At 49.0% G+C, this 24,390-nt stretch overlaps 2 protein-coding genes across 3 annotated transcripts in view; both read right to left on the reverse strand.

Moving 5' to 3' along the window:
• Positions 1–7,678, reverse strand: part of CRACR2B (calcium release activated channel regulator 2B) — a 49,359-nt gene extending 41,681 nt beyond the window's left edge. For both annotated transcript variants that reach the window (XR_012631026.1, XM_074885133.1), the window contains exon 1: positions 6,948–7,678. The gene's annotated coding sequence lies outside the window, so the exon portion shown is untranslated. The remainder of the gene's footprint in view (positions 1–6,947) is intronic.
• Positions 7,679–7,905: 227 nt separating this feature from the next.
• Positions 7,906–24,390, reverse strand: part of PNPLA2 (patatin like domain 2, triacylglycerol lipase) — a 31,355-nt gene continuing 14,870 nt past the window's right edge. The window contains exons 2-9 of the mRNA XM_074885394.1: positions 22,639–22,871; positions 22,387–22,452; positions 18,196–18,405; positions 17,208–17,268; positions 16,128–16,295; positions 15,551–15,683; positions 14,680–14,802; positions 7,906–13,314 (exon numbers count right to left, since the gene is read on the reverse strand). Coding sequence (XP_074741495.1) covers positions 13,050–13,314; positions 14,680–14,802; positions 15,551–15,683; positions 16,128–16,295; positions 17,208–17,268; positions 18,196–18,405; positions 22,387–22,452; positions 22,639–22,871 — 1,259 coding nt within the window. The 3' untranslated portion in view covers positions 7,906–13,049. The remainder of the gene's footprint in view (positions 13,315–14,679; positions 14,803–15,550; positions 15,684–16,127; positions 16,296–17,207; positions 17,269–18,195; positions 18,406–22,386; positions 22,453–22,638; positions 22,872–24,390) is intronic.

The following is a 24,390-nucleotide window of genomic DNA, read 5'->3' on the forward strand; positions in this document are numbered from 1 at the left end:
TGAAGTTGCCCTCAGCTGTGTCAGCTCCCCCTAGTTAAGCCTGAGGACTTCTTGGAAGGGGACAAAGGAAAAAGAGAGCATGTTGAGATCCTGGCAGGTTGGCTCTTCATCACCTGGTATGGTTTTGTCCCCTTTGCTCACCCCTGCCCCAAATGCCTCTTTGTGTCAGCCCTCAAGGATAATATTTGCCCAGCAAACAAGCTTTGCCATACAAGTCAGGAGCGGGCAAACCCAGACTCTACAGAGAGCAAAAACCACTCTTCCACCGATTCCCACTGAGAAGACTCCAGCTGTGTCTGAACAGCAGAGACCTCATCAACCTGCAAAGAGAGGAGCTGCAAACAGCCCCATCTCCCTAGCAGCCAGCGAGGATAGGACCTGCAGAAAGCAAAGGTAAAATACATGGGGCCCGCCTTTAAGACCGTTATTTCAAAACCCAGACTAAAAAATGGACATGAAGACTACTACAACCCATCACGTTTTTCTTTAATACAGGTTTAACAGCGCCAGTGAGCTCCCTGAGCCATCTGGGAGGGCTCTGTGCTGCCGGAGGGCAGCTCTGCTCCTCTCAGACCAGGACAACCACCTCTCCACTCCTCACAGACTCAGCTTTGCCTCAGCCCCAGGACCACACATCCTTTGGGGCAGGCTCTAGCAGTGTAGCTGAGGCAAAAACCCCCAAACAAACCCATACCAAGTGAGGTACCTGTCTCTGAGCAAGAGAGTTTACTCACCATTTTGTTTACCGTTGCTGCAGAGGCGATGCTTAACACTGAACCATGGTCTCAGCTGGGATGCTGCTAGAACAGCACAAATAAGGGAGCAAACTGCTTTTCTGCACCTCGCAGCCTGTCTCACCTCTAATCTCCTCCTGGGGTCCTTTATAAAGCTTCTCTTAATACTGACCAGAACAAAAAAGCTTATCAAACACACAAAAATAAATAGCATTTTGGAGCTACATTAATGAAGCCTTAGCATTACATGGATAAAGGTCAGGAAATACAAAAAGTTACGGTTCCCATAGTAATGCTAATTCAACCATACTGCACATCCTGGGTGTTTAGTGGTACACGTAAAGAAAAAGGCTTCATCCACCGAAGCCAAAAAGGTTTTTGATTTAGTAAAGACACTTGAATACCACCCCCCACACGCAACATTTATTGTTCAGAGATGTGGATTTTCAGATCGAATTGGATTAAGCCAATCTAAGCATCATTACAGCTCCCCATATCTAGGGCAATAGCGAGAGCTCTCAAGCATGATTACAGACTGAACATTATTTGCCCAGCCTGAATAAAGGAAAAGGATCCAGGCGTCAGAACGTGTTGAGTCACCAAATCGCAATCGGCACCGATTCTGCACTTGGATGCAGCAGGGAGGTGGTAAGGAGAGATGGGAGAGAATAACCGACCAACCCCCACACACCCCTAACTAGTAAATGTTAATCCGTTTCTAGAAACGCTCATTTCTTTGATACAACTTGAAATATCCCCCTGCCCAATATCCCACCTCTCAAGTCTAGAAACAGGTTATGAATGAACTCCAGCCGTGCTGACCTCTCTCCAGCACAAATCTGTGTATTGCTCTACTCTCTGAGCTCCCGAGGTCTTCTCTTCATGCTTTACATAAAGCCCACACCACTCTTCCCAGAGGAACAGCTACAAGTGGTCCATTTGCATTTAGCAGCTTCGACTGAGCAACCAGATTTGCATGGGAAGCAAAAGACTCTTTTCTGTGCCATAGGAAACACATTGAATCAAAGGGGTTTGTGCATCTGTACTGGAGCAGGGGATTACTCCTCTGGCTATGTGTCTGGGAGGAAGGAAAGGTAGAGCAGAGATCTCACAAACTCCTTTCAGAGGCAATGAGGGTGAGGAAGAGGGAAGGCAGCTCTCAAGCACAGGAGCAAAGCGTGCAATGGAAGAAACACGTACATCCGGGGGGCATCCGCATGTGTCCTTTTTCCCTCCAATAAATCTGAATTCTTTTCCTGGGTCCCATGCTTTCAGACAGAAGGGCACAGTTCAGGACAACAGACACCTTTGAACTTCAAAAACCTGACAGGTGAAGAGAGAGGCTCTGGCAGAGCTGCTGCGAAGAGGTGCTCAGCCCTGCTAGACCCCAGGGCAGCCGCACAGCCCTGCTCAGAGGGCACCGAGCTGATGGAGCTGCTCGTGAAGCAACATCGACCCCAGAGTCTGCAGCAGGACACAGGAACACACGGCAGAAGTCCTCTGCTCCCAGGGTTACTGGGTGGCTGTGCCTTCACTCACCCCCCTCAGGGCCTTGCTGTCACCACCCCTTGGGGTGCACTCACCTTCTCTTTCAGGCTCCGGCATCAAGTCTCCACGTTTTAAAGAGGCTTTGCAGCCCTCCCCACAGCTGCAATGCCTGGCTATTCCTCCGAGCTGCACAAATGCCAGCCAGCATCTAGCCACACCTGCCAAGGGTAACACGGATTTGGTCACGCTTTATCTTATCTAAGAGATGATGACGCTCGTCTTTCTTCTTGGGCAAAGCTCAGCAGCTCTGCACCTGCGAGGAGGGGAGCTGGGCAGATGCCAGGAGCTTCAGCCTGCAGCAGTTCACACCAGAGTGGGATGGCTCTGCTGGCCTGTCCCACAAACAACCCGGCATTTAGTCCACAACCAAGAGTTATGGGGAAAATAAGGCTCGGCAATATTTACACATCTCATCTCACCTTCACTTCAGCTGCTAGCACGGGCAGAAAGCTCACCCTCCCTAGACACAGTGTAGCCACGCCAGTCCTTGCCAATAGATAAACCAGTCAATTTTATTTTACAGGGAGTCAGACCATTTGTCCGGAGAGAAGACTTCAACATCCATCATGTTGTCAACCTACAGGTCCCCTACAGCTTAAATGCCCAGCTGGAGATGAGCTTGGTTTCCTCCTCTTCATTTTACAGAAGGGAAACTGAGACAGGTAAAAGCACTGCTCTTACTCAGAGATGTTTTGCTGAATGAGATGGAGGGATATCCAGATACTGTAACAGTGAGGGCACCAAGTCTTCCTGTTAGATCAGGTGTTAGATCTGTCTCTCCACACCTGCACCTCTCCCAGGCTCCTGCTACGCCCAGCCAAGGGCTCACAGCTAGCCTGTGGTCTGCTTCTAACCTGCCTTTTCCAGAGGCTGGACTCACCAAGCTATGCCCAGACATAGCTGGATTTTTCCCGAAAGGTTTGCTTGCCATAGCCTAAATAACGTATTTAGACATTCCACAATTTTATTTTTAACACCACACAGCTACCAGTGCTACTCCTCCAAAGGGCTGCAGATATCCTGCTTGTTATTCTTTTGAAGAGCTTGAGATGGAAGCAATGAACAGCCAGACACTGTTACCTTGATTGTACAGCTACAACTGGAGCCTTCACTGCATTGCTTTAGCCTCATCCAGCACATGTGCTAAAGGCTAATTCTTTCAAAACTCTGTAGAAGACGTCTTAAGAGCTCTCCCCTTATTCATACTCTCATCTCCTCTTCAGAAACGCAGGTTGCCTCAGCCCATCATCTGCTGTGAACACCAACATCTTTGCATCTGCCAGGATCTTACCAGGGTCACACGCTCGGGCCAGCCCCCTGCCCAGACAGCGCAGGACCACCACAGCGCAGATGTCAGGAGGTTCACGGCTCCCAGGCACATTTTTAGAGGTCTCCTGCCATCCTCAGAACAACACAAACTTTTCCTGAGGGGCTTTCAGGTGTATGTAATCCTCAAACATCCCTCTGAACCAGGCAGTCCCTTCCACATAAATGGGGCCGTTAACTGGTGCAGAAAAGTGATACCAGCACAGAGATTAAACCAACAGAGCGGGGACAAGAGCTCCTCCTTCAGATGACATCTCTGCTAAATTAACTGCAATCACACACTTCACTAGATAGAAAGCAGGGATATTACAAGCCTCTTTGCTCTCAATCTTATTACTTGACAGATTTTCCTGCAGTTATGCCAACCAGATGAGAGCACTGTGCCCTTCCAGAGCGTTGTACCATACCCCATGTCCCCCAAAACAAACCTGTGATTAAAGTCACAGCCTCTAAGAGCACAAGACAGTATTAGTTCCTGCTGTAGTGCTCTGTGACACATGGTTAAGAGAAAAAAGGGCTTCCCAGTCACGCTACCTCAACTCAAATGAAAGCCAACCATGGCTCCAGGCTTCGTTTGAAAGTTCACAGTACCACAACCTATGCACAACCCACAACAGCTATTAACCTGAGGTTTGGCACCATTTTCTCCCAAAGCTCACAATATTTGTTATTCTACTGAAGTCCTGCAGTCAAGTGAACTACTGAGACTCAGGCATTCCTGGCAGCTTATACAAACATGCTGAAATCTCCAAGACAATCAGAAATCAGCGTGAGAAAGCAAATTAAGAACATAATTTTCAAAAAAACCACTTATGTCATCCCATGGCACCTTTTTTTTTTTTTTTTTTTTTTTAAAATGTCTGGCTGAGGGTTTTTAAAAGCTTCAGGCTGACAAACCTTTTGAACATATGGCCTGAGGAGAGCACATTGTGCTCCCTGCCACAGCACAAGCACACAGGGAATACGTAGTGGATCCACCCCGGTGCTCCTTGCACAGCTGCAGAGGTCAGGTTTGCTTAGCAAAATGTGGAATTAGGTCCATGCATAGGGAAATCCTTCTCGGTATCAGCTGAGAAATTAAAGCTTTAGGATGCAGGATGGGGAACTGCCAGAGAAATATTAAGAGGGGTAATCAGAACATCAGCAGCATCTGCCTTTCAAGCCTCTGGGCTATCAATACCTCAAAGGGTACACAGTGACAAAGGACAGAAAGCCTTACTAATTGTTGCAATTCTGCTCTTTTGGTGCAACAACAAAGCAGACCATTCAAGATTCAGATGTTCAAGGTAAACCAAGTATTTCCACCTCAGACTTCACATGGACAGCAAGCAAAGGCGCCTGGCAAGAACAGGGAAGACGCTGCTCTGCTCGGTGGAAGATGACACATTTGCTACAGCTGAAGGTTCCTGCCACTGTCTTTAAATCCGAGATGAGTTCCTGCAAGCAGGCAAGGAGAGGTGGGAGGATTTGGTCCTCAGAGCAGCCTTATCAAATCAAAAAGATTTAGACAGCAAGTAACATGTGGGTTATATTATGGAAACCAAACCTAGTTTATTGTACATAGGGATCAATATCTGCAAAGCTCTCTGACCATGAAGAACGTTGTGCATGGAGCTGTGCCCAGAGCATTTATGTCACCACCGACTGTCCTCATCCCATTAGTTTCTTCTCCAAGGCTGCCTGGCAAAGCCACGAGTGACAGCAGACCCCCAGCACTGCCTGTGTGCTGCTGCAGACAGCCCTGCATGGCGTCCCCTCTGCAATACCATCTCCAGATCAGTGGATGGTAAGGTCTTAATTCATTAGATGCATCAAATTGGGGTGGGGGGAGAAATTTTCCTAGTCAATGGCGACAGAAAAGCCAAGCAGACTTTCCGATCAGAGAGTTTATACTAGCCAGCTTAGCTCGCCACAGCAGAGAGACCAAGAGAAGAGTGATGCTCAGGAGAGTGAGAACATTGTTTGCGCAGCAAGGTAGCTTTGGAGAGATTTCATACCATCTTATGAAAGACCCTAAAATTTCATGCCTCAGGCCTCGTATCAGTCTCTGCAGCAGGATGCTCTGGCAAAGAGAGGATTCGTCCATTCCAGCCCATTGCAGTGTCTCAGAACCTCCTCCAGACCACCTGAATTGGCCAGTGAAAGGACAGACTAGATTGTTTATCTGCTTAATCTAGAAAAGCAATTTCCGTAGCACTGAGGAGATGTATATATATGCATCTGTATATACCTGCTTACATGATCCTCAGAAATAAATACAGCTCTAGAACATGAAAAATACGATGCACTGCCCGTGAACCTGGGTAAGGCAAGGCTAGAAGTTACTGGTTTTCTGAGCCCCACGATGCACAACAGCCATCATCTCTATCAGAATAAGCAAGGACTCAAGGGGTCACGTCTAAACAAGCAAGCTGTGTTTGGACTGTCCTGCCTCCTCAGGACATTCCTGAGCACGGCCATCTCAGTGTCCGAGGCTGGCGATCGCTGGCCTCTCTTCCCCTTGGCTGTTTTCAGGAAGTCCTGGAGGAAGGACCTGAGGTTCAACACAAGTTCACCCGAGTGCATCCCATGCGCACGGGATGTTAAAGAGAAAGACGCTGCGCTCTTAGGAGAGGGAAAGCTCTGGTATTTTTTCCTTCTGAAGAGGAGAAGCAGCAGTAACGCAGCTGCCATAGGGACCTGCAGCATCTTTACTGTGCAGTGTCATCTGCACCTGGATCGTGGCAAGAAAGAACATTCCCCAAGCAGAGGATGCTAAAAAGAGAGAAAATACAAGACTCCATTCAGGTCCAGCATGCAAGACCAAAGCCTCTGGCCCTCATGGCGAAGGAGCCTGCAGACTTCAGAGCCCCAGAGGAGGGGAGATGGTGGGAGGGGCGGCAGCGCCCCAGCCCGGACCCCACCCGGGCGGTGCTCCCCAGCCTCAGGAGCGGCGGGGGGGGAGAGAAGGCGACTTGGCACAGGAACGCGGATCCTCCATGCCCGCCCTTCGCCGGCCAGGGACCACCCACAGCCGGGGGCGAGCAGGTATGTCGCGCTGGGCGGGCGAGGCCCCCCCGCAGCCTACTGACCCCCCCAGCCCTCCGCTCCCCTCTCAGCCGCAGGGGAGGGACCGGAGGGGCCGACGAGGCGAAGGCGCCGGCGGGGCCCTTCGCTGGGGCGGCCGCTCCCCAACACCTCGCTGCCGGGCCCTCGCCGGCTCCCCGCGCCCCTGAGGGGGCCCTGCCCGGGCGCCACCGGCCGCACAAAATGGCGGGGGGCAGCCGCGCCGCTGAGGGGCCCCGTCCCTAGGGGCAGCGCACCCTCGGCCCGCCCCGGGGAGCGCCTCACGCCGCTTACCTGACCCGGCGAAGGCGGAGCGGGCACCTGCGGCCGCCCTGCCCGGGGGAGCGGAGCCGCCGTTAGCGCCGGCGGCGGCCCCGACCCGGAAATGAGCGGGGCGGCGGGAAACCCGCCGGACGGGCACCGGGCTGCCCCGCCGGCCGCCGCCTCCGGCCCCGGGGGGACGCAGCGACCCCGGTCCCGAACACCCCCCCGAAGGCACGAACCCCCCACAGAGCCGCGGGCATCGCCCGGGAGAGATCAGCTTCGGCGATCAGCGGCACCGAGCTGGGGGGTCGGTTTCGCTGTCATTAGAGGTGAAAAAGCTGTTCGCGTTATCAGCTGCATGCTATAACATTAATTACAGCACTTCTGCCGTCCTGGGATGGCGCCTAGCGGAGCAGCTTTCTACAGTTTACTGCTGTCAAAAGACTGGGGAAAGAAAAAAAGAGCCCCAGCCCTGCAGCACCTCTCAGCCAGCTCGGGGCACTGTGATTTCCCCGGCCCTGGGGCTCCCCGGGAGCGATGCCCGGTGCCGGGGGTTGCCCCAGGCAAGGCCCTGGCTGGCCCGGAGTCCGGGGGCTACCGCCTTCCCCCTGCCCCAGGCAGGGCAGAGCGTGGTATCTCACCGGAATAGACACACGACAGCCACTATCAGCTATTGCACCAGCTGATGAAGCGTTCAATGTCCCCAAAAGATGCCCCTGATTTGGAGAAGTTTCAAATTTGTGGATAACTTTTTACTAACCCTTTCACAGGTACCAAGCACCTGCAGTTCCCAGAAAATGGTGTTTAACGCCTCCTGGAAACCAGGATCTGTTCAGAAGCTCCAACAAAACAGAGGCTAATATCATTCAGGGCATCTTGACTTGGGCCGGAATGCACCATTTTTCACCTCATCCCATCCTGATATATGTTTACCCTGAGAGGATTTTAAACAGGATAGGGCCCAGCAAAACAAACCCACATCATACAGTGCATTCAAAAAAATATTTAATAAACCTTTAAAGGGCAAGGCAAGCAACCTACCACAGCCAGGTAAATATATTGAGAAAGTTTTTATTAGAAGGTGTATTTCTGCCAAAATAAATAGTTACCTTTTCTTCAGCAAAACATTAGAAAAAAAGAAACAAGAGGGAAAAAAGCATAAACAATTTAATACTGAACTTTTAAAGTGACTGTGAACACTACTTAGTGACATTGCCGTGTAAATACATGACTTGTGTATGCTATTGCTGGTCGAGTTGCTGCTCTGACATCAGTAATTTCCACAGGATCTCCACGTGCGTTGTGTGCTTAAGGGTCTTCTCCAACTCAGCGACAGCAGTGGAGCCCCAGACACATTTAGCTCAAAGAGCTGCTTTAGGTGCTGTTTTTTCAAGAGCAAGAGAAAACCCCGGAAGAAAGAGGTATTTATTTCAAAGTTACGTTTCTAAGTCCTCTGTTTGGAACTAGAGGTTTCCCCTCCCTGTGCAGGAGGGCTGATGTGGATGCAGTGACAGACTTGCTAGCAGAGCTGCCTGCAGGTTGGAAGCAGAGCCCTGGCCCATCGGTAGGCACAGGGAAGGAGTGAGAGGAGAGTGGAGCGAGTATCGCTGCGGGCGGAGAGGCAGAGACGCAGGGACATGCACGGCAGGCAGGCCAGGGCCCACTGTAAAGGCACAGAGTGTTGTTTGGCACAAATGAGCTGGCTGACGTAGCAGCCAGGTGAGGTGGTCCATTGTCTTATTGATTTAAGGGGAAGATGAAAACTTGAGGAAACTGTTGGCAAGGCCCTCTGACTCTGGCAAGGCTCAGCCCTGCCACCCACCACATCTAGCACGTGTTTAGCATAAATGGACCCCTAAGGAAGACACACACACACGGAGTTTTAGGTATTTCTCCCACAACCACTCTGGCAAAAGTGAAGGCTCTTCTCTCAGAGGAATGAGTGAATTACTAGATTAGTTTTTAAAAATGGATTAAAACACTGGGGAATATACCAGCAGTACTAGGGACACCCCAGTGCTGTCAGACAGCAGATTCTCTTTTATTCTCAGGGGTACACAGCCCTCCAAGAAGTCATGAGAAAACAATTCCTAGGTCCTATAGACAGTGGTCAGAAGGGAATTATTTTCTCCTACCCCTTGAAAATCAGCTTGCAACAGTATTGGCAGGCAGCAAACCAAACCCAACATAGCACACACAAACTGTGGCTTACGGAGCGTGCCATAGATGTGGACTGTTGTACACAACATAAAACAACTCTACAGTGTTGTACAGGTTAGGGGCTGGTTAGATGCACAAGAAGTTCACTATTAGCCTTAAAAGCAGCAAGTAGTATCACAGGAAAGAAAAAAAAAAAAAAGTGGATTCCTGAATGCACAGACCCTTTATGTGAAAGAGTGGAAATAGCAAGGGTTGGGACTCCTCCAGAGTTCAAGTGAATGCTGTAAGGACAGTTGGACATGGACTGCAAGATGAACAGAGGTCCAGGAGCCTGACCTCTCAACCACCAGGCCCTGGCAACTACCCGCTGGGCTGCCCAGCCACACATTTTGCTGAAGAAGGGACTGACTGCTGCAGACCTTGTTCCTATGAACTTGACACGTGTAGGTTAATCAGTGACTGCTGCCCAGAAGGTAACGCATGCCATGAGGTACATGTAAAACAAAGGCTTGAAGAATTCCAATTAGCACCATCGCAACAAACCTCTCCATATCCAATCCAGAGCCTATCACGAGGTTTCCAGGGATTTTAAAGTGGGGTCTGATCTAGAAAAGGCAGCACTGCATAACAAAAACCTGTTCTTCAAAAGCAGCCAAAGCCCTTTCTCTGCATCAGCAGGCAAGATGATCTTCCCTACTTTCTTCATCCTTTGCAATCTGTGATGAATGAGCAGCAAGAATTTCAAGCAAATGTGTGAAACTTCTCTTAAGGAAGAGGAGGGTAGTTTGAGGTATTTTTGTCAGATCTGCAGTTCCTTTATCAGAGCTTAAATCTATAAAGCCAACAAGCTATCACCCAACAGCCATTGCATCACTTGGGGAATAAACACAGGTGAAGAAAGAGTTAACACGGAGTGGTGCCTTCCCAGTATCCGTTCACACCCTGCAAATTAGCATAGGGAAAACAGGAGTTTCCTCCCTGAAGAGTTAGACCTTTATATTTAAAGCCAGGCTCTGGTTTGTGGTTACAGTTTGAAGTGTACAAAAGCTCCCCTTTGAGAGGTTAACATAACCACCTAAACAACAGAGGCGGCGAAACACAGAATGGAAGTCAGGCCCTTTTACCAGGCACAGCGGTTAGCCTCTTGAAATGCACGGACCAGAACCAGCAAGCCTTCTGGATCCCAGCACTGGAAGACAGTGGCACCAGCCCAGTCAGTTCTGATGCAAAAGGAGAACAGAGGAGATCCAGGGAATAAGGGTGCCAAGCTGCAATTTCTTAGCACACTCTGTTGCCAAGAGAATTTTGTTTCATAGTTTAGTGGTTTACATAATCACTCAGTAGTTTTACCAGTCCAGGAAGAAGGGATAAAAAAAATAGTTGCATCATTTTCTCCACCCATATATTAACACAAACAAGGCAGAGTCAAAAGGGCAGCAGCTTCTAAGCACAAGATTTTCCTTATCCAGCTTTGCCCCTCACAGATGTTTTGCTTCTGGATGAAATGCCTTCATCTCTTGCCACTAAATATCTGTATGTTCTTGCCAATTGCTCTGTGTGCGTCAGGGACGAGAGACATGCATTTGGCAAACTAAGCAGCTGTGCCTGTGCCACTCTCCCAAAGGAGGGAGCCCAAAGCAGTGGAAGAAAAGAAATCCCACACCAAACCACAAAATAAACCCCTTTTCTCAATTCCAATTTTCATCAAATTCACCCTGCTCCCACTGACAGTAGCTTGTGGCTGGTTCACTTCGATTAGAGTTATATCCATCTAGCAGTAAGCTTTTTCTACAGGCTTTAGACAATCACAAGATTGACTTGTTTTATAATCCAATATTCCTATTCTGGGTTCAGAATGCTCCAATTTCTTCTCTTCCTGTAGCGACTTCCCTGTTCCCTAATTGCCTAAACTACGTGAAGCTTAAGACTAAATCTGACTGCGTAAGTGCAGGCCTGCTTCATAAGCTATGCAGGCCCTTGTGTTACATAGGTAGGTTACATCCAGGAAGGGCAGTGGGGGGACGCTGAGTCCCAAGCTTGTATTTGCACTGGCATCTCCCAGACAGTTGGTTAGCACCACAGCTGTCCAGTCTATTGCCTCCCTGCTTGCAATGGCCACTGCAGAAGAGTCCTGATACTTATCACAGTCTCCACCACAAACACTCAAACCCATACCCAGTGCACAGTTGTGCTGGTAGGAAACAGCACCCACCACCTCACCCACACTGCTCATGCAGATGTGATCGAGCAGATTCACTACTTCCTCCAGCTAGTAGTAGAACTTCTGGGGTTATTTTCCCTTTCTATATCAAAGGTGCAAAAGAGAGTCTATTATAAATCACTATTCCACGTATAGGCTATGTATCAGCTTCAGATACCCTGTCCTGCTCCCCAGCAAAGACAGCGTATGTTTGCTTTGGCCAGTTGCATATTGTTTGTGCTAGGAGAGGTAGAAGACGCCTCATGCAGCTAGACATGCTGCAGAAAAAAGATACCAGGAGCTGGTTTGGTGTCATAGTGCAAGGACTTAAGCTGAAGTACATGCAATCCCCAGAGGAAGCCACGTCTCACCCTGTGAAGAACAGAGTTCATGCTTCTGCACTGCAGGTCACAACCAGACCAGCACCAAGAAGGCAGTACCTCACAAGGCACAGTCCTGCCCTGCTACAGACCCACTAGCTCTGGTGTTTTAAGGGACGAGGCAAAAGTAGCCCCTTCCAAACAGGCTGCACGTGCACCAACACTCCTAACTTCACTTCCACTTCTCATGCTCCTGCTATTGCCAGCTGCAGAGCCATACCTGCGAGCCACGACATGAGACAGGCAAGCGGTGAGGCTGGTATGGCTACAAGCCTAAACCCTTCTCACTCCAAAGCTTCAACATCCAAACTCTTCAAAGCAATAGAGCCAAGCCCCAGTTTGGCAGGAGATGCCTTCTGTATCACCCACTTGGAATTCCCTTCAGTTGTACGGTCCCTTAAGGAGCAAAGCCTGACCCCTGACAGAGGCAGCCATTTCCCCAGCACTTGCTGTGACACTCCACCACAAGACACTCAAAAATAACATGCCCTGCACAATCTCACCTTCCTACAAGCATTTCACATTGCTTCAGCTGCTAAGCTGATCCCAAGATAGTCAGGCTGAGCTTTTCCAGGGCAACCCCACACTAATTCCATTCACAGTGACAGGAATGGGGCCTCAAATTCAATGCTTCCCTGGAAAAAAAAAAATCTGCCTAAATTACTTCTTTAAAATAAACTCAGTGACTTACTTAACACTCAGAGTTCAAGCTGCAGCAATTCCATGAGGACAAAAATCAAAAAGGGAGAGACCAGGACAACATGAATCAGGGTAAATATGTAACTTCTCTTCATTTCTGCAGTCCCAGTGCAGTCTGAAGCAGGGCCAGCTCTGGCTTCCAGTGGGGATGCAGTTAAGGGACAGAGGGAAGGATGAGGCTTCAGCAAAGAAAGTCAAGAGGAGATTTGGAAGCCATGAGAAAAATTGGTTCGGCAAGAGGCTACTTCAGCACAAAGAGTTAAGGGATGTCAGATGATTTAAGAAAAAACAAGACTCATGCTCTAAAAGACAAAGGAAGCTAAAAGCTGTGTGAACTTGAGAGCGTCATCTACATCCCAATTATTTGGCGGTAAAAAGCCAACGGCAATTCAAAGTGCATTATTTGGGAGAGCCCAGCTGAGTTCGCATCAGCCTGGTCACGGGCAGTGCCCAGGCCTCAACACAAGCCTAGAGCAAGGTATCAGCCCATGTGTGCCTTTGAGCACAGAGATCCCTTGCCTGGCCCAGCGGGCAAGAAATGGCTACAGTCAATTCCACCAGTCTCCATCCTGGGGAAATCCCCTTTGCAGCATATTCAGGAGCACAGGGCAGCCCGCTGCTGAGGGATGAGACTGGTCCCACCCTACATCCGCTCCCCTTCCCACCCACCCTCATCCCCTCACGGCAGCAGGCTCAGAAGAGTGGCAGGCACTCTTTGGCACAGTCTAGAGGTGGAAGCTTTATCTGAAACCCTTCCCGAGTGAAGAGGGAAGCCTGCATGTCCACGTTGATGCAGAGTAAGCCCAGCATGAGCTGACGCTGGTACTCCTCCCACTTCATCATGACATCAGACAGGGAACGGTTGCTTCTCATCCACATAGGCAGTGCTTCACCACAAGCTGACGCGGAAGAAATCGGCAAGCTCTGAGGCCCTCCAAGCTCGAGGTGATAGTAGAGCCTGAAAGGCAAACACATGCAAAGAATCAGTACATGGGAAGGCTTGAGCAGGTCACCAGACCAGAGCTCCAGAACCACAGAGCTACTTTGTTCTACCACTGACTGCCTGATCACAGAATCATTCAGGTTGGAAGAGACCCTCAGGATCATCGAGTCCAACCATCAGCCCGACTCTACAAAGTTCTCCCCTACACCACATCCCCCAACATCTCATCCAAACGACCCTTAAACACATCCAGGGATGGTGACTCCACCCCCTCCCTGGGCAGCCTATTCCACTCTCTGACCACTCTTTCTGTCAAAAATTTGTTCCTCGTGTCCAGTCTGAACCTCCCCTGTTGCAGTTTAAAGCCGTTCCCTCTTGTTCTGTCACTAATCCCCTGTGAGAAGAGACCAGCACCAACCTCTCTACAACGTCCTTTCAGGGAGCTGTAGAGAGTGATGAGGTCTCCCCTCAGCCTTCTCCTCCTCACACTGAACAGCCCCAGCTCCTTCAATCTCTCCTCACAGGATTTATTCTCCAGGCCCTTCCCCAGCCTCGTTGCCCTCCTCTGCACTCGCTCCAGCACCTCGAGATCTCTCTCGTATTGAGGTGTCTCTCTCATAGTGAGGTTATCTTAGTCATCAGTCTCTGTGTGTGCCCGTTTTTCCCCCCTTGCATCTCTTGATTATTCTGACCATGAGCTCTTGTGGGTAAGAATCACCCCCTTGTACTAGGATCCAAATCACAACTGGGACCCTCTGTCTACTACTGTAACACACAGTTTCCCATTCTTGTCCAAGCAATGCAGTCTTGCCTGAGCCTCAAGCCATGGCCTACTGCAGGGAGTTCACTTCAGAAGCACAGGCGCACACGCAGACCCAAAGACAGTCTCATTTGGAAACCCTCTGATGTTTCCTGGCCACCCTAGTGCCTCCCACCCTAAACCAGACCTAGATCTCGAGGCAGAAAAGATCATTTGAACACAAGTACCTCTTGGAAAGAGCTTTTAGGAGACCCTGGGCCTGCAAATGCCATGCAGACAAGCACCTTTGTTTTCTACCATGGAAAGAGACCATGGAATAAGCTAGCATATTGTTTTAATCAGACCTACATCTTCTGCCCTATTGCTATAGTAACAGCTTTGTTACAGGGTCTGCCCTGTAATGGGAAGAAGGAAGGAGACCGTGTGCCAAGTCTATCCAACAGTTAAGGAAGCCAAGAAACCAAGGACCAGATTTGCATTTAGGTTGGACAGTAAATCCTTCTGGTCAATTTGTGCCTTACTTGCTCTGCTCCAATGGAAGAGAGTCTGTAGAAGTCAGAAGGTGAAAAGGGAAATGGAGAGCTCCTCCAGACCAGTGCTGTGGAGGAAAGCAGACATACCTGGCTGAAAGATGGCTGCCCAGTTTCTTCTTGGCTTTCTTCACAAGATAGTTGCAGATTTCAGTCATCTGCTCCCTCATCCATCTAATATCCTCAGGGATATCTGGGAGCCATTCCAGCAACCTGGGAGAAGACAGGAGACAACCATTAGTTGGGCCACACAAAGGACAGGATGAAAAGAATGCCAGTTTTGCCTCCTATCAACGGTTACTCATTATTTTTAGTGACAAATACATTAAGAGTCATTTACAGTACCATTCACAGAATTAAGGGGGACAATCTGTGAAGGCTGAGAAAAGCCCAGGAACTTATTCTTTCCATTTTGCATCTGCACTTCCCATATTTTTCACATATTTCCAGGTTTGGAAAGAGTCTTTCCCCTAAGTCTACCTATCACAAACTATCTCCTTCTGGACACTTTTCATAGGGTATTTCATACTAAGAACAAGTCTGACAGACCTGTCTTCCCAGCCGTGTAAGTGTAGAGCTGGAGATGGCTAGGACTACTCTACCCCTCACTCCAGAGGGGATCCACCTCTTGTGTGGTTCCTACTTTCATCCCCACACTCCCAGTTCAGAAGTCTCTCTCCAGGCTCCAAAATTTATCACCATTTTCTGGGGCAAGTTCCAGCACACAGCCGTCTTCCTTCAAGCTGGAACTACTGACTGTAGCTAAATGACACACGAAGGTAGGAAAAGTTTTGGGTTTTTTTGTCATAGATCTGCTAAGCGCCAGGAACTCTTTTCCCAGGAACTCTGGTACTGCAGAGTTAAGAGAGGATCCTACTCTCTGTCCATTCGTGCCCCACCAGCTACATCAAACCCTTCGCTGCGCTGAGAACACCAGTGAGGGAACCAGCTGAAGGCCTACCTGACAGTGAAGGAAACTGCAGACTCCAGAGGCAGCATATAGGGAACCATCATTGCCGTGGCCACGCGTATAGGCAGCATGTTGGTGATGCCAGTCAAGAAACTTCTTCTTTCAGCACAAGCTTCCAGAAGAGCTGAAGACAGAAGATAACATGGCTGAATCCCCCCAGTGGGACTATTCCTTTCCTTGCCATACCCCAGAATATACCCAGCCTGAGGTCTCCCCTCTCCACTTCTTGAGGAAGTCTTGCTCAGGGTAGTAATTCTCTGAGCACAGCTGAGAACAGCAGCTTTTAGCTTTATCAGACTCCCAAAGGAGTGAGCAACAAGATCCACTCCTCTCCTTACCATGCAGAACACTGTCAAATGAGTCAACCTCTCCCAATTCAGCATCCATAGGGCAGGCCACAGCTTTATCTCAGAGGCCCCAACTCCATCTGACCATCAGTGGGTGCCAGTTCAATCCCTGGGGATGGCCCAGCCCAGCCACAAGCAATACCCACACATTCCAGTAATCGTCTGAAGTGGACCAGAACATTTCTGAGAAGATTACCAGGGCTCTCTCCCTTGGATCGTACCTTGGTTCAGTCTGGGAGGCAAGTGTTCAAAGATGTGCTCTTCAACAGCAGCAAGGGCAGTATTGTCCTCCAGTTGGTCCTCAGCTTCTGTTTCTTCCTCTTTCTTCTCTCCTGGGGGAGCTTCTATGGCAAGGAGAGGACGGGCAGGACTTGGAGGATGAAGGAGACCTGAGAAGAGAAGTCATGCCATAACGATGATACAAACTAGCTGCCCTGCCTTGCCAGGCCTTTAGAGTGTCAGTCCTCACTTCACCCCAACCCACACAGACAGACACCACACCCAGCCTCTTTAGCTTACATCTACTGTAATGCTTACCACAATGAGTTAGAAACCTTGCTGCTTTAAGATCATCCTCTCTTTCCCCACCAGGAATTTTAGGTTTTCCCCTTTAAATACCACAGGGTGCTGTTTGGCAGTGTTTTGTTGCTATAATCTGCCAGTCACCAATCTTGCAGGCAAGATTTCCCTCCTGCAGCTTAATCCACAAACACAGCTGCATGACAACTCTTATCCCAGTAAGGTATGCATCACAGTACAAACAAATGGGCTTGATCTGCTCTAAATTGACACTAGGTGGCACCAAACACACACTCAAGAGTTGGAGGCAAGAAAGTCCAGGGCTTGCACCTAGAAGAGTGAAACTAGTGTCAAACTGCCAGACGCTGGGGGCTGCTGAGGGCATGCCTGCACTCTGCACCACTGTGCCACATTAGACACACCCTGGCTACACATAAAAAGCAGCAGGGTATTTGCAGGAGGTCCAAATGGCTCTGGTGCCTAACTGTGTTGGTGTAGCACTGAGCACGTGCTAAACAGCTTCACTCAGTGCCAGAACCACTGTGCTGGTGTCAGAGTGGTTACAGTCCTTCTGTGTTGAACTGGAAAAGTGTCCACTCCACCTGTGCTTCCTGAAGTGCTAAAATAGACTTATTAATGGAAATTCCATATTCCAATATCTGAAGTACAGCTCAGTTCTGCCCTTCCACCTTTCATATGCACCACTGACTATCCTCAAAGCCAAGGTACCAAGCCTGGCAAAGAGGCAAGTCAGCGCACCCTACAAACACCCAGTGCCTTACCGTTCCTCTTCAGGAAGTGCAGTGCGTCCCGATAGCCCTGCTTGCACATATCCCGCAGCACCTGTGGGCAGAGGAAAGCAAGAGCAAGTCATCTGGAGATTGGCTGGCTGAGGAGAGCCAACACCCAGCTCAATGCTGGCTTTAGAGCAATTCTCCTGAGGTCTCCCAAGGACGAGTCTCATCCCTGCCAGCTCTTCCTAGGCTTTGAGCAGGAATGGGAAGTATAACGTGAATACATTGGGTAGGGGAATCACAAGATAATTCAGATTGAAAGGGACACCTGGAATCCTACCTAAGTACGGGCTTAGAGTTGCAGCCACCTTATTGCCCCATCTAGAGCTGACGCTGCTGTGGGCAGCCTTCAGAGAGTCACTCTGACAAGCAGCCCAGAATACTTCCCAGCAGATGCCAGGAAGGGCCACTGCATTTGCAGATAAAGACAGCTAAGACTAGAGAGGGAGCAGGAAAAAACTTGCCCAAGTAACTCAGCACACAAATGCATGCTTATTATGCCCAAACACCAGGGCTATCTGAGGCTGCATTTGCTCAGAAGCACGCAAAACGGTTTGCAGTGCCACCTGCTCCACTGGTACTTTTTAGGAGACAGTCACTGGCTGCAGGCTGGCAGCTCCATCCTGACCTTAAAGCACTCAAGAGCTCATTGGTTGTGATGGCTGATACATCCTTATTTATGAGTGAGCCTGACTTCCTGGCAAACACTACCCTAGAGAGAGTGACATGGGAATACTTTCCAAGCAACTGCTACCACCTAAATTCCAGATCTTCCAGTAGCAAAAGAAAACCAAGCCACCTATAGAACCTTGCATGGATGGTAAAGGTTTGCCAAGTCACTGGGTTGATAATGTCAAGGTTAAAAAACAGACAAACAAGTGATACAAAACTAACACTGGAATCTTCTGCTAAAGTGCAAAAATATAGCCAATGCCTATATATTGAACCCAAGTTCTGGTGCTGCCAGGAGACTCACCTGTGGCTCCGGGGGGAACAGGGCCTTTGAGAGGCGGTAGAGGTTGCGAAGGTTGAACTGGATGCTTGTATTGGTGACTCTCAGCTCATGCATGTTTGTGGAACTGTCCCGTGGACAGATATCACTCTCTCCTGAGAACGGAGACACTGTGATTGTGTTCTTCAGCTCATATCGTGGCAAGTTGTCAGAAATCCCTCCGTCAACGTATCTCTGAAATCAAGACAAATGAAACACTCGTCAGTCTCATAACTAATCAGGTAGCTTTTTTACTCTGTGTTGCTGTTCATATTGGTGCCAACAACTTGAGAAGAGAATGGAATACATCCAGCAGCATTGGAGGAGTCTAAACCAGTGACAGCACAGCTGTGTGGTCTATAATCCCCTTTTGCTATGTGCCTGCCTTCCTTCCTATGGTCAAGTGTGTTGGTCACAAGTGTTCAATGAGAAAGGCATATTCACTTGTGTGACTGCTGACTTACATCTCCTATGGTGTTTAACTGCTGTCCAATTAAATAATATGACACACCAACAACCACCTGCAGTGAAAATTAGCACTGATCTAAGCTGTCACACTGTGACATTGTGCCATTTTTCACTTGTGTTTAAAACAAATAAGCTCAGACACGAGTCCCCACTGGCAGAAGGTTTGTTACCAAGAGTAAAACCAGCTGACTTGTTGCTAGCAGGCTTATCAAGCAGCAATCCCAACTCATGCATACACATTTGGAATCTACTTGCTGCGGTGTGATAACAGAGCACAAGGGACTTGGGTTTTGCTCTTAACAGGCACCCTCTTATCAGAGAATGTTCTGTACCTATGTACCGTAACACATTCGTGTTATCCTTGCAGGAAGGGCAACCCCAGTAGCATGTACTCAATTCACAGTATTCGTTGGAGCACCACAATTGCACAAGGAGCTGAGCAAGACAATCCCTATCACAGGCCTTTGGCAGAGTAAGCAACACGCAGAAGATAAAAGGAAGGGGATGTTGGTCAAGCCAAAAGAGCAGGAAATTCGAGACCTTTGCAGAGCAACAACTCAAGCTCTTGTGACCCTCGGTTACAGAATAGTCCTGCTGATTTTCTATTGGGTTGATCCTGCCATTTGCTGCCTGGAACCCTTCCCTTTGGAGGGGTTCACACGCAAGTCATCGTACAGGAGCTACACAGCCCTGTAAGCAGCAGCTGTAACATCTTTCAGCTCTCTGCTGGGTGAGGAGCTGAGCTGGCAGAGGCTGAACCCAGGCACAGCACAGAAATGCTCATCGGAAGAGGAGGTGCTCCAGTCTGTGTCTTGCTTTGCCTTGTCTCACAGGCAGACGGACCACCAACATCGGTCTTTTGCTGCACAATGCCTAGGAAAATGCCAGCTGCTTTGCCTGGAGGGTGCTTTACACTTTGTTCTCTCTTGCTCTGGATGGCAGATAGGCAGAGACCTCTTCAAGCAGCTTCTCTGAGCCTAGGGAACAGTACTTAGGCTGAAAGCAATCAAATTCAGCTATAGGAATCCAGCTCCCATCAAGCCAAGACAGTCAGGGTGGACTGACTGCACAGTAGGTTTCTTGGGGGCAAACTAGACCTCAGGGCTCTCTCTGCATACAGCCTACAGGTACAGGTTCAAGGGAGATGGCTTGTGATTACAGTTGTAGGCTACAGCAGCACTAACTCACAGGACAGGGCATTTTATCCTCATGCCAGGCCTTGTTCACCAAACGCAGTATCAAGACAGATGTAGTTAGGGACTCCTGCACCACCTGGATTTGGGCAGTGAATAAAGTGGAAACTCAAGGAGTACACCCTCTCAAAAACAGTAACAGCTTGCTTACAGGATGCTTTCTAGACAACAGAGGTGCCAAAAGTCAGTTGAGCCCTTTTAAAGTGTGCATCAGTTTTCCCCAAGCCAAAAGCACCCACAGCAAACTGTCATTGTCATCATCTCCCCAGAGCTGCTCCACGAAAGCCAGACTCGGCACAGCTGGAGCTGGAGCCAGCTGGCTGACTGCCTCTGCACGGAGGAGACCACGACAGGCTGAGTGGGGCGAGGGCAGAGCAGAGCAGGCAGCACCTGCTTTGTTTAAAGGTGGAAGTGAGTGTTCTGGCCACTTAACTAAGACAGCACCGCTAGTTTCGAGGTAAGGATGCAGAAACATGCATTTCCCTGAGGGTGGCAGCCTGAGTGCACAGATGCCATTAGAAGGCTTAACTACAATAAGGCTGACAGGCAAAGCCTTCTCACTGCACGGAAATCTGGGAATACACGTGCAGACCCTGCTTTCTGGTCCACCATTCCTTAGTCAAGATCAGCTGCCACTCTGGATTTGCCTGAACCTCCAGCCTTACCACTCTCCAACCTCCTGCCAAGCCCCCAGCAGCACAGAGCCATGGGCTGGAGCCACCGGCTGCTTGCAGGCATGAGCAGCAGCTGCTTTTGGGGATGGTTCATGGACTGGGGCAGTTTCTGGAGTGCCCAGTTCCATTCCCTTATTGTGTCCCCCCCGTGCACAGGGCCCCTTGCTCACATGAACTGACAATTAGCTTTTTGACCCTTGTTAAGGGTTCATCTCACCCACGTGCTGCAGACAGCTCATGGCTAGAGCGTGTGTTGACAGGTCAGTTATCAACCCTTCCACTTCTTGGTATTTGAGAATTTTTTTTTTTTTTTTCCTCCCCCACCCATCTTCATCATCCACTCCATGGGACTACCAGAGCTCAGAGAATTGAACACTGAAAAAGATTAGGAGGAAGGCAGAATGTGGATTTTACAGCTTGCACACAATGATGTTGCCTTGAAAAATGTCCTCATGCCAGGCCTGTCAGTCTGTCCTGTGGCAAATACAGTCATTGCAGGCATGCTGGGAACCATGCAATCCTGTTTCAAAACCTTCTCCCAGGCTCATACCCAACCTCTTCTCTCACCAGCCCCCACTTCACAGACACAAAGAGCCATGACTTTCTGGGGAAGAGGTAGGAATTAATTTCTTCATCTCATATATTCCCTCCCGACGTTTCCCCATGAGGAATCTTGACATGAGAAGTCATCCCTCATGTGCCCTGTGCCAGGGCAGCTGCACATTCCAGAAACCCCGATGTTGTACGCACTTTTGGAATTTTGAGATTCCGTCTGATCCACACTGACCTCAACTCGCCCCAAAGCGGTGTCAGGCAAGAGCTACTGCTGTGCTCCCACCAGCTGTGGGACAAAACCCTGCCTGCAGTCGCTGAGCAAATGCCAAACCATTACTGGTTCTGTCACCTCTCTGAAGGGCTGGACATTGGACATTTCTTGTGGGTCATTTCCCTGCCCAACGTGCTTGCACAAGACAAGAACAGCCAAGTTGTATATTATGCAGGAGCAAAACTGACCTCGCTTTTAGCGGACAAGTAGCAGCGGGAACAGATCTGATGCTGTGCTCTGACAGACTGAGGCATCCTGGTCAGGTCACTTATGGGAAACATATACATTAATAGCAGTTCTCCATCTCCCTTCTGACTATTTAGTTTGCAAACAAACTGCCTTTTAATGTGTGCATTAACCTATGTAGCACAAGGGGAGTCCAAGCTCAATGGAGGCCCTTAGGCATATTCAGAGATGCTCCAGCTCTGCACAGCTTTCAAATGTTTTAATTTCTAACATGCAAACACGGAAGGGAGAAATTGCTCTGGTCAGCCTTGGACGGGATGTTAAAGAAAGCTCCAACAGGCAGCAGAACATTATTCTCAGAGGAAGGACAGGAAGAACTCCACAGAAAAGAGGTCTGGTATCAGCACGACTAGTTAAAACCCTGTAGAAAGTGTCAGGCACATGGGAGAGAGACTACACTCATGATTTCTAACCTGGACCCAGGTTCTTTCCACATGCAGAGGATTGGAGCCTCAGCGATGGACAGCATTGTACCAAGCAGCCAGGAGAACCATCTGCTACATCAGCCAGCACTTGCCCAGATTACTGTACATTACTACCACGTTAAATCCTCTAGTCCTCAGGGCATTTATAGCCAGCTGCAAGCAGCAGTGGAAAGATGGCACATCCACTGTTGGAAGTTGTTTATTTGGGAATTTCTCATGCCTCTTCTGGCTAATTGCTGCCAGCAGACCAGGCAATAAGACTGCCAAAATTGAGTACCAGCATTTCTGTCTTCTTATTCATTAGTACATGATTTAATGAAGGAGCATCTTAGAGTCTTACTCACCACTCCACGCAAGGTTGGAGGTATCAGCCCACAGTAGACAGGGATAAAGGTGCTGCAGACACAGGCCTGAGAGGGAAAGAGATCCAGAATGTAATAAGCAAATCAAAACCTACTGAAGCTATTGCTCTTCTCAGAATGCCACACTGGCACGTGCTGGCAATTATACTCCAGTACTAAGGACACTTGGAAAGCAAGGCAAAGCAAAATTGCACACAGGTCCTGCCTAGCCCTCTGCAGTCAGTTTCCATTCACCTGGATCAGCTCCTCCTTGGAATTGAAGTCTGACAGTATCACATTTTCTCCATCAGAGACCCGTGTTAGGGAAATACCCAAACGTCCCGCTGCAACCTCATGCCCATTCTCTGGCACGGTCTTGGACAGGCAGATCCGAATGATCTTCACCAAGTTGAACGATGGGTGGAGAGGGCCCAAGAACCTCTTGCGGGCTTCTTTCGACACTCGAATAATGCTGGCACCAGCCTCACCTGCAATGAGAGAAAGAAAAATGCACCATGAAATCCTAGAAAAAACAGCCTTCTCCTTTACAAAATAAGGCACAGGAAAGCCTCGCTCACAGCTTTACTCAGAGGTTTCTCCCCACCGGCTGATATATAATTCAAGACGAGAAGCTATTGTGGGCAGTGTTACAGAAGTCATGAAAGTTTGCTGTCTTGGCCCTCACACTCCCCCATCACAAAGAGCTACCCTCATCTTACATATGTTTTATAAAGTCAAGGAAGATCACATGCATCTGGCTAAGGCCTCACACTTTTTCTTAAATCCTGTTTCACTGGCCAGTACAGGGCTGGTGAAAACACAGACTAACAAAGAAAACAAGGGAGATGCTTTAACAGCTCTAAGCTTACGGCTAAATCCACTTCAAAACATCTTCAAGTAAAACTTTTCCAGTAAGCACCTTCTTTTTCTGACAGGAAAAAAAGTCATCTGCCTGTAAGCAAAAGTGCCAGCAAAGAGGAATGTCAGTGCTTTCCAGCTAAGTGATCCCAGCTCTGCTGTGAATGTCAGACCATCTCAGGTAAGACAGACACTATGCTCCATTAGTGAATCAGTGACTGCAGAGTCTTTGGTGTCCCATCCCTTCCGTGTCCAATTCCACAGCACTAAACTAGGCCCTGATGGCAAGCAGGACTCACAAAGGCATGCCTGCTTTACCCTTTCACACAGTGACCCAAGCTGGGTTTGGAGGAAAGGAGACATGCCATCTGCACAAAAGGGAAGGGATCTGCTAAGCCCATTATCTCATGGTCACTAGGAGCCCAATCTGGCAAGAACATCAGAGCTCTCCAGTGGGAAAGGAGGCATGGGAGAAAACAAAACAAAAACATCAACCCAAGCCAAACCCTCAACGCCCAGCATACTGCCCTTTGCACACACTGACTGCCGTTTCCACACGCATCTCCCAACCACGGTGAGATACAAGACAACAGTTCCTCTAAGTGCCAGCCCAATGCACTCCCAGTGGCATCGGGAATATAAATGCAAGATGAATGTGAGGGGAAGAATTAAAGAAACGAGGAGAAAAAGAGATATGCTTTCACAAATTAAGACTTCTCTCCAATCAAACTGAAGTTCAGTTCCTGGAGAAAGATGAAAGACTATCACCTCAAGCCAACTGGAAATCCCTCTGTTTTCCTCTCCCACCCAGTCTTGCAATTGCAGAAAGGAGGCAGCAGAATGAAAGGACCCAAGTTAGATCCAGGCTAATAAATATAATGGAGATAAGAGCAACCCTCAACGCTATGTTGACATATCCCACTCTTTTGCAATGCACGTGTGCCAGCAACATGTTTTCCATCACACAGCCTGGGAATGTGATTCTGTGCTTAGGAAACCCATCAACATCAGTAGCTGAAGCACACACAGAACTGAACCCCTGAACACGACCAGGAACTCTGGGGTCTGGATTTCAGGCACTGCGAGGTAGCAATTTTGCAGAAAATCCGAGTTTCCCCCTCTGAAGCAATTATTAGCACTATAATCCCA

The sequence above is a fragment of the Strix uralensis genome, chromosome 15 (genome assembly GCF_047716275.1).
Source record: "Strix uralensis isolate ZFMK-TIS-50842 chromosome 15, bStrUra1, whole genome shotgun sequence".
NCBI classification, from domain to species: Eukaryota; Metazoa; Chordata; class Aves; order Strigiformes; family Strigidae; genus Strix; species Strix uralensis.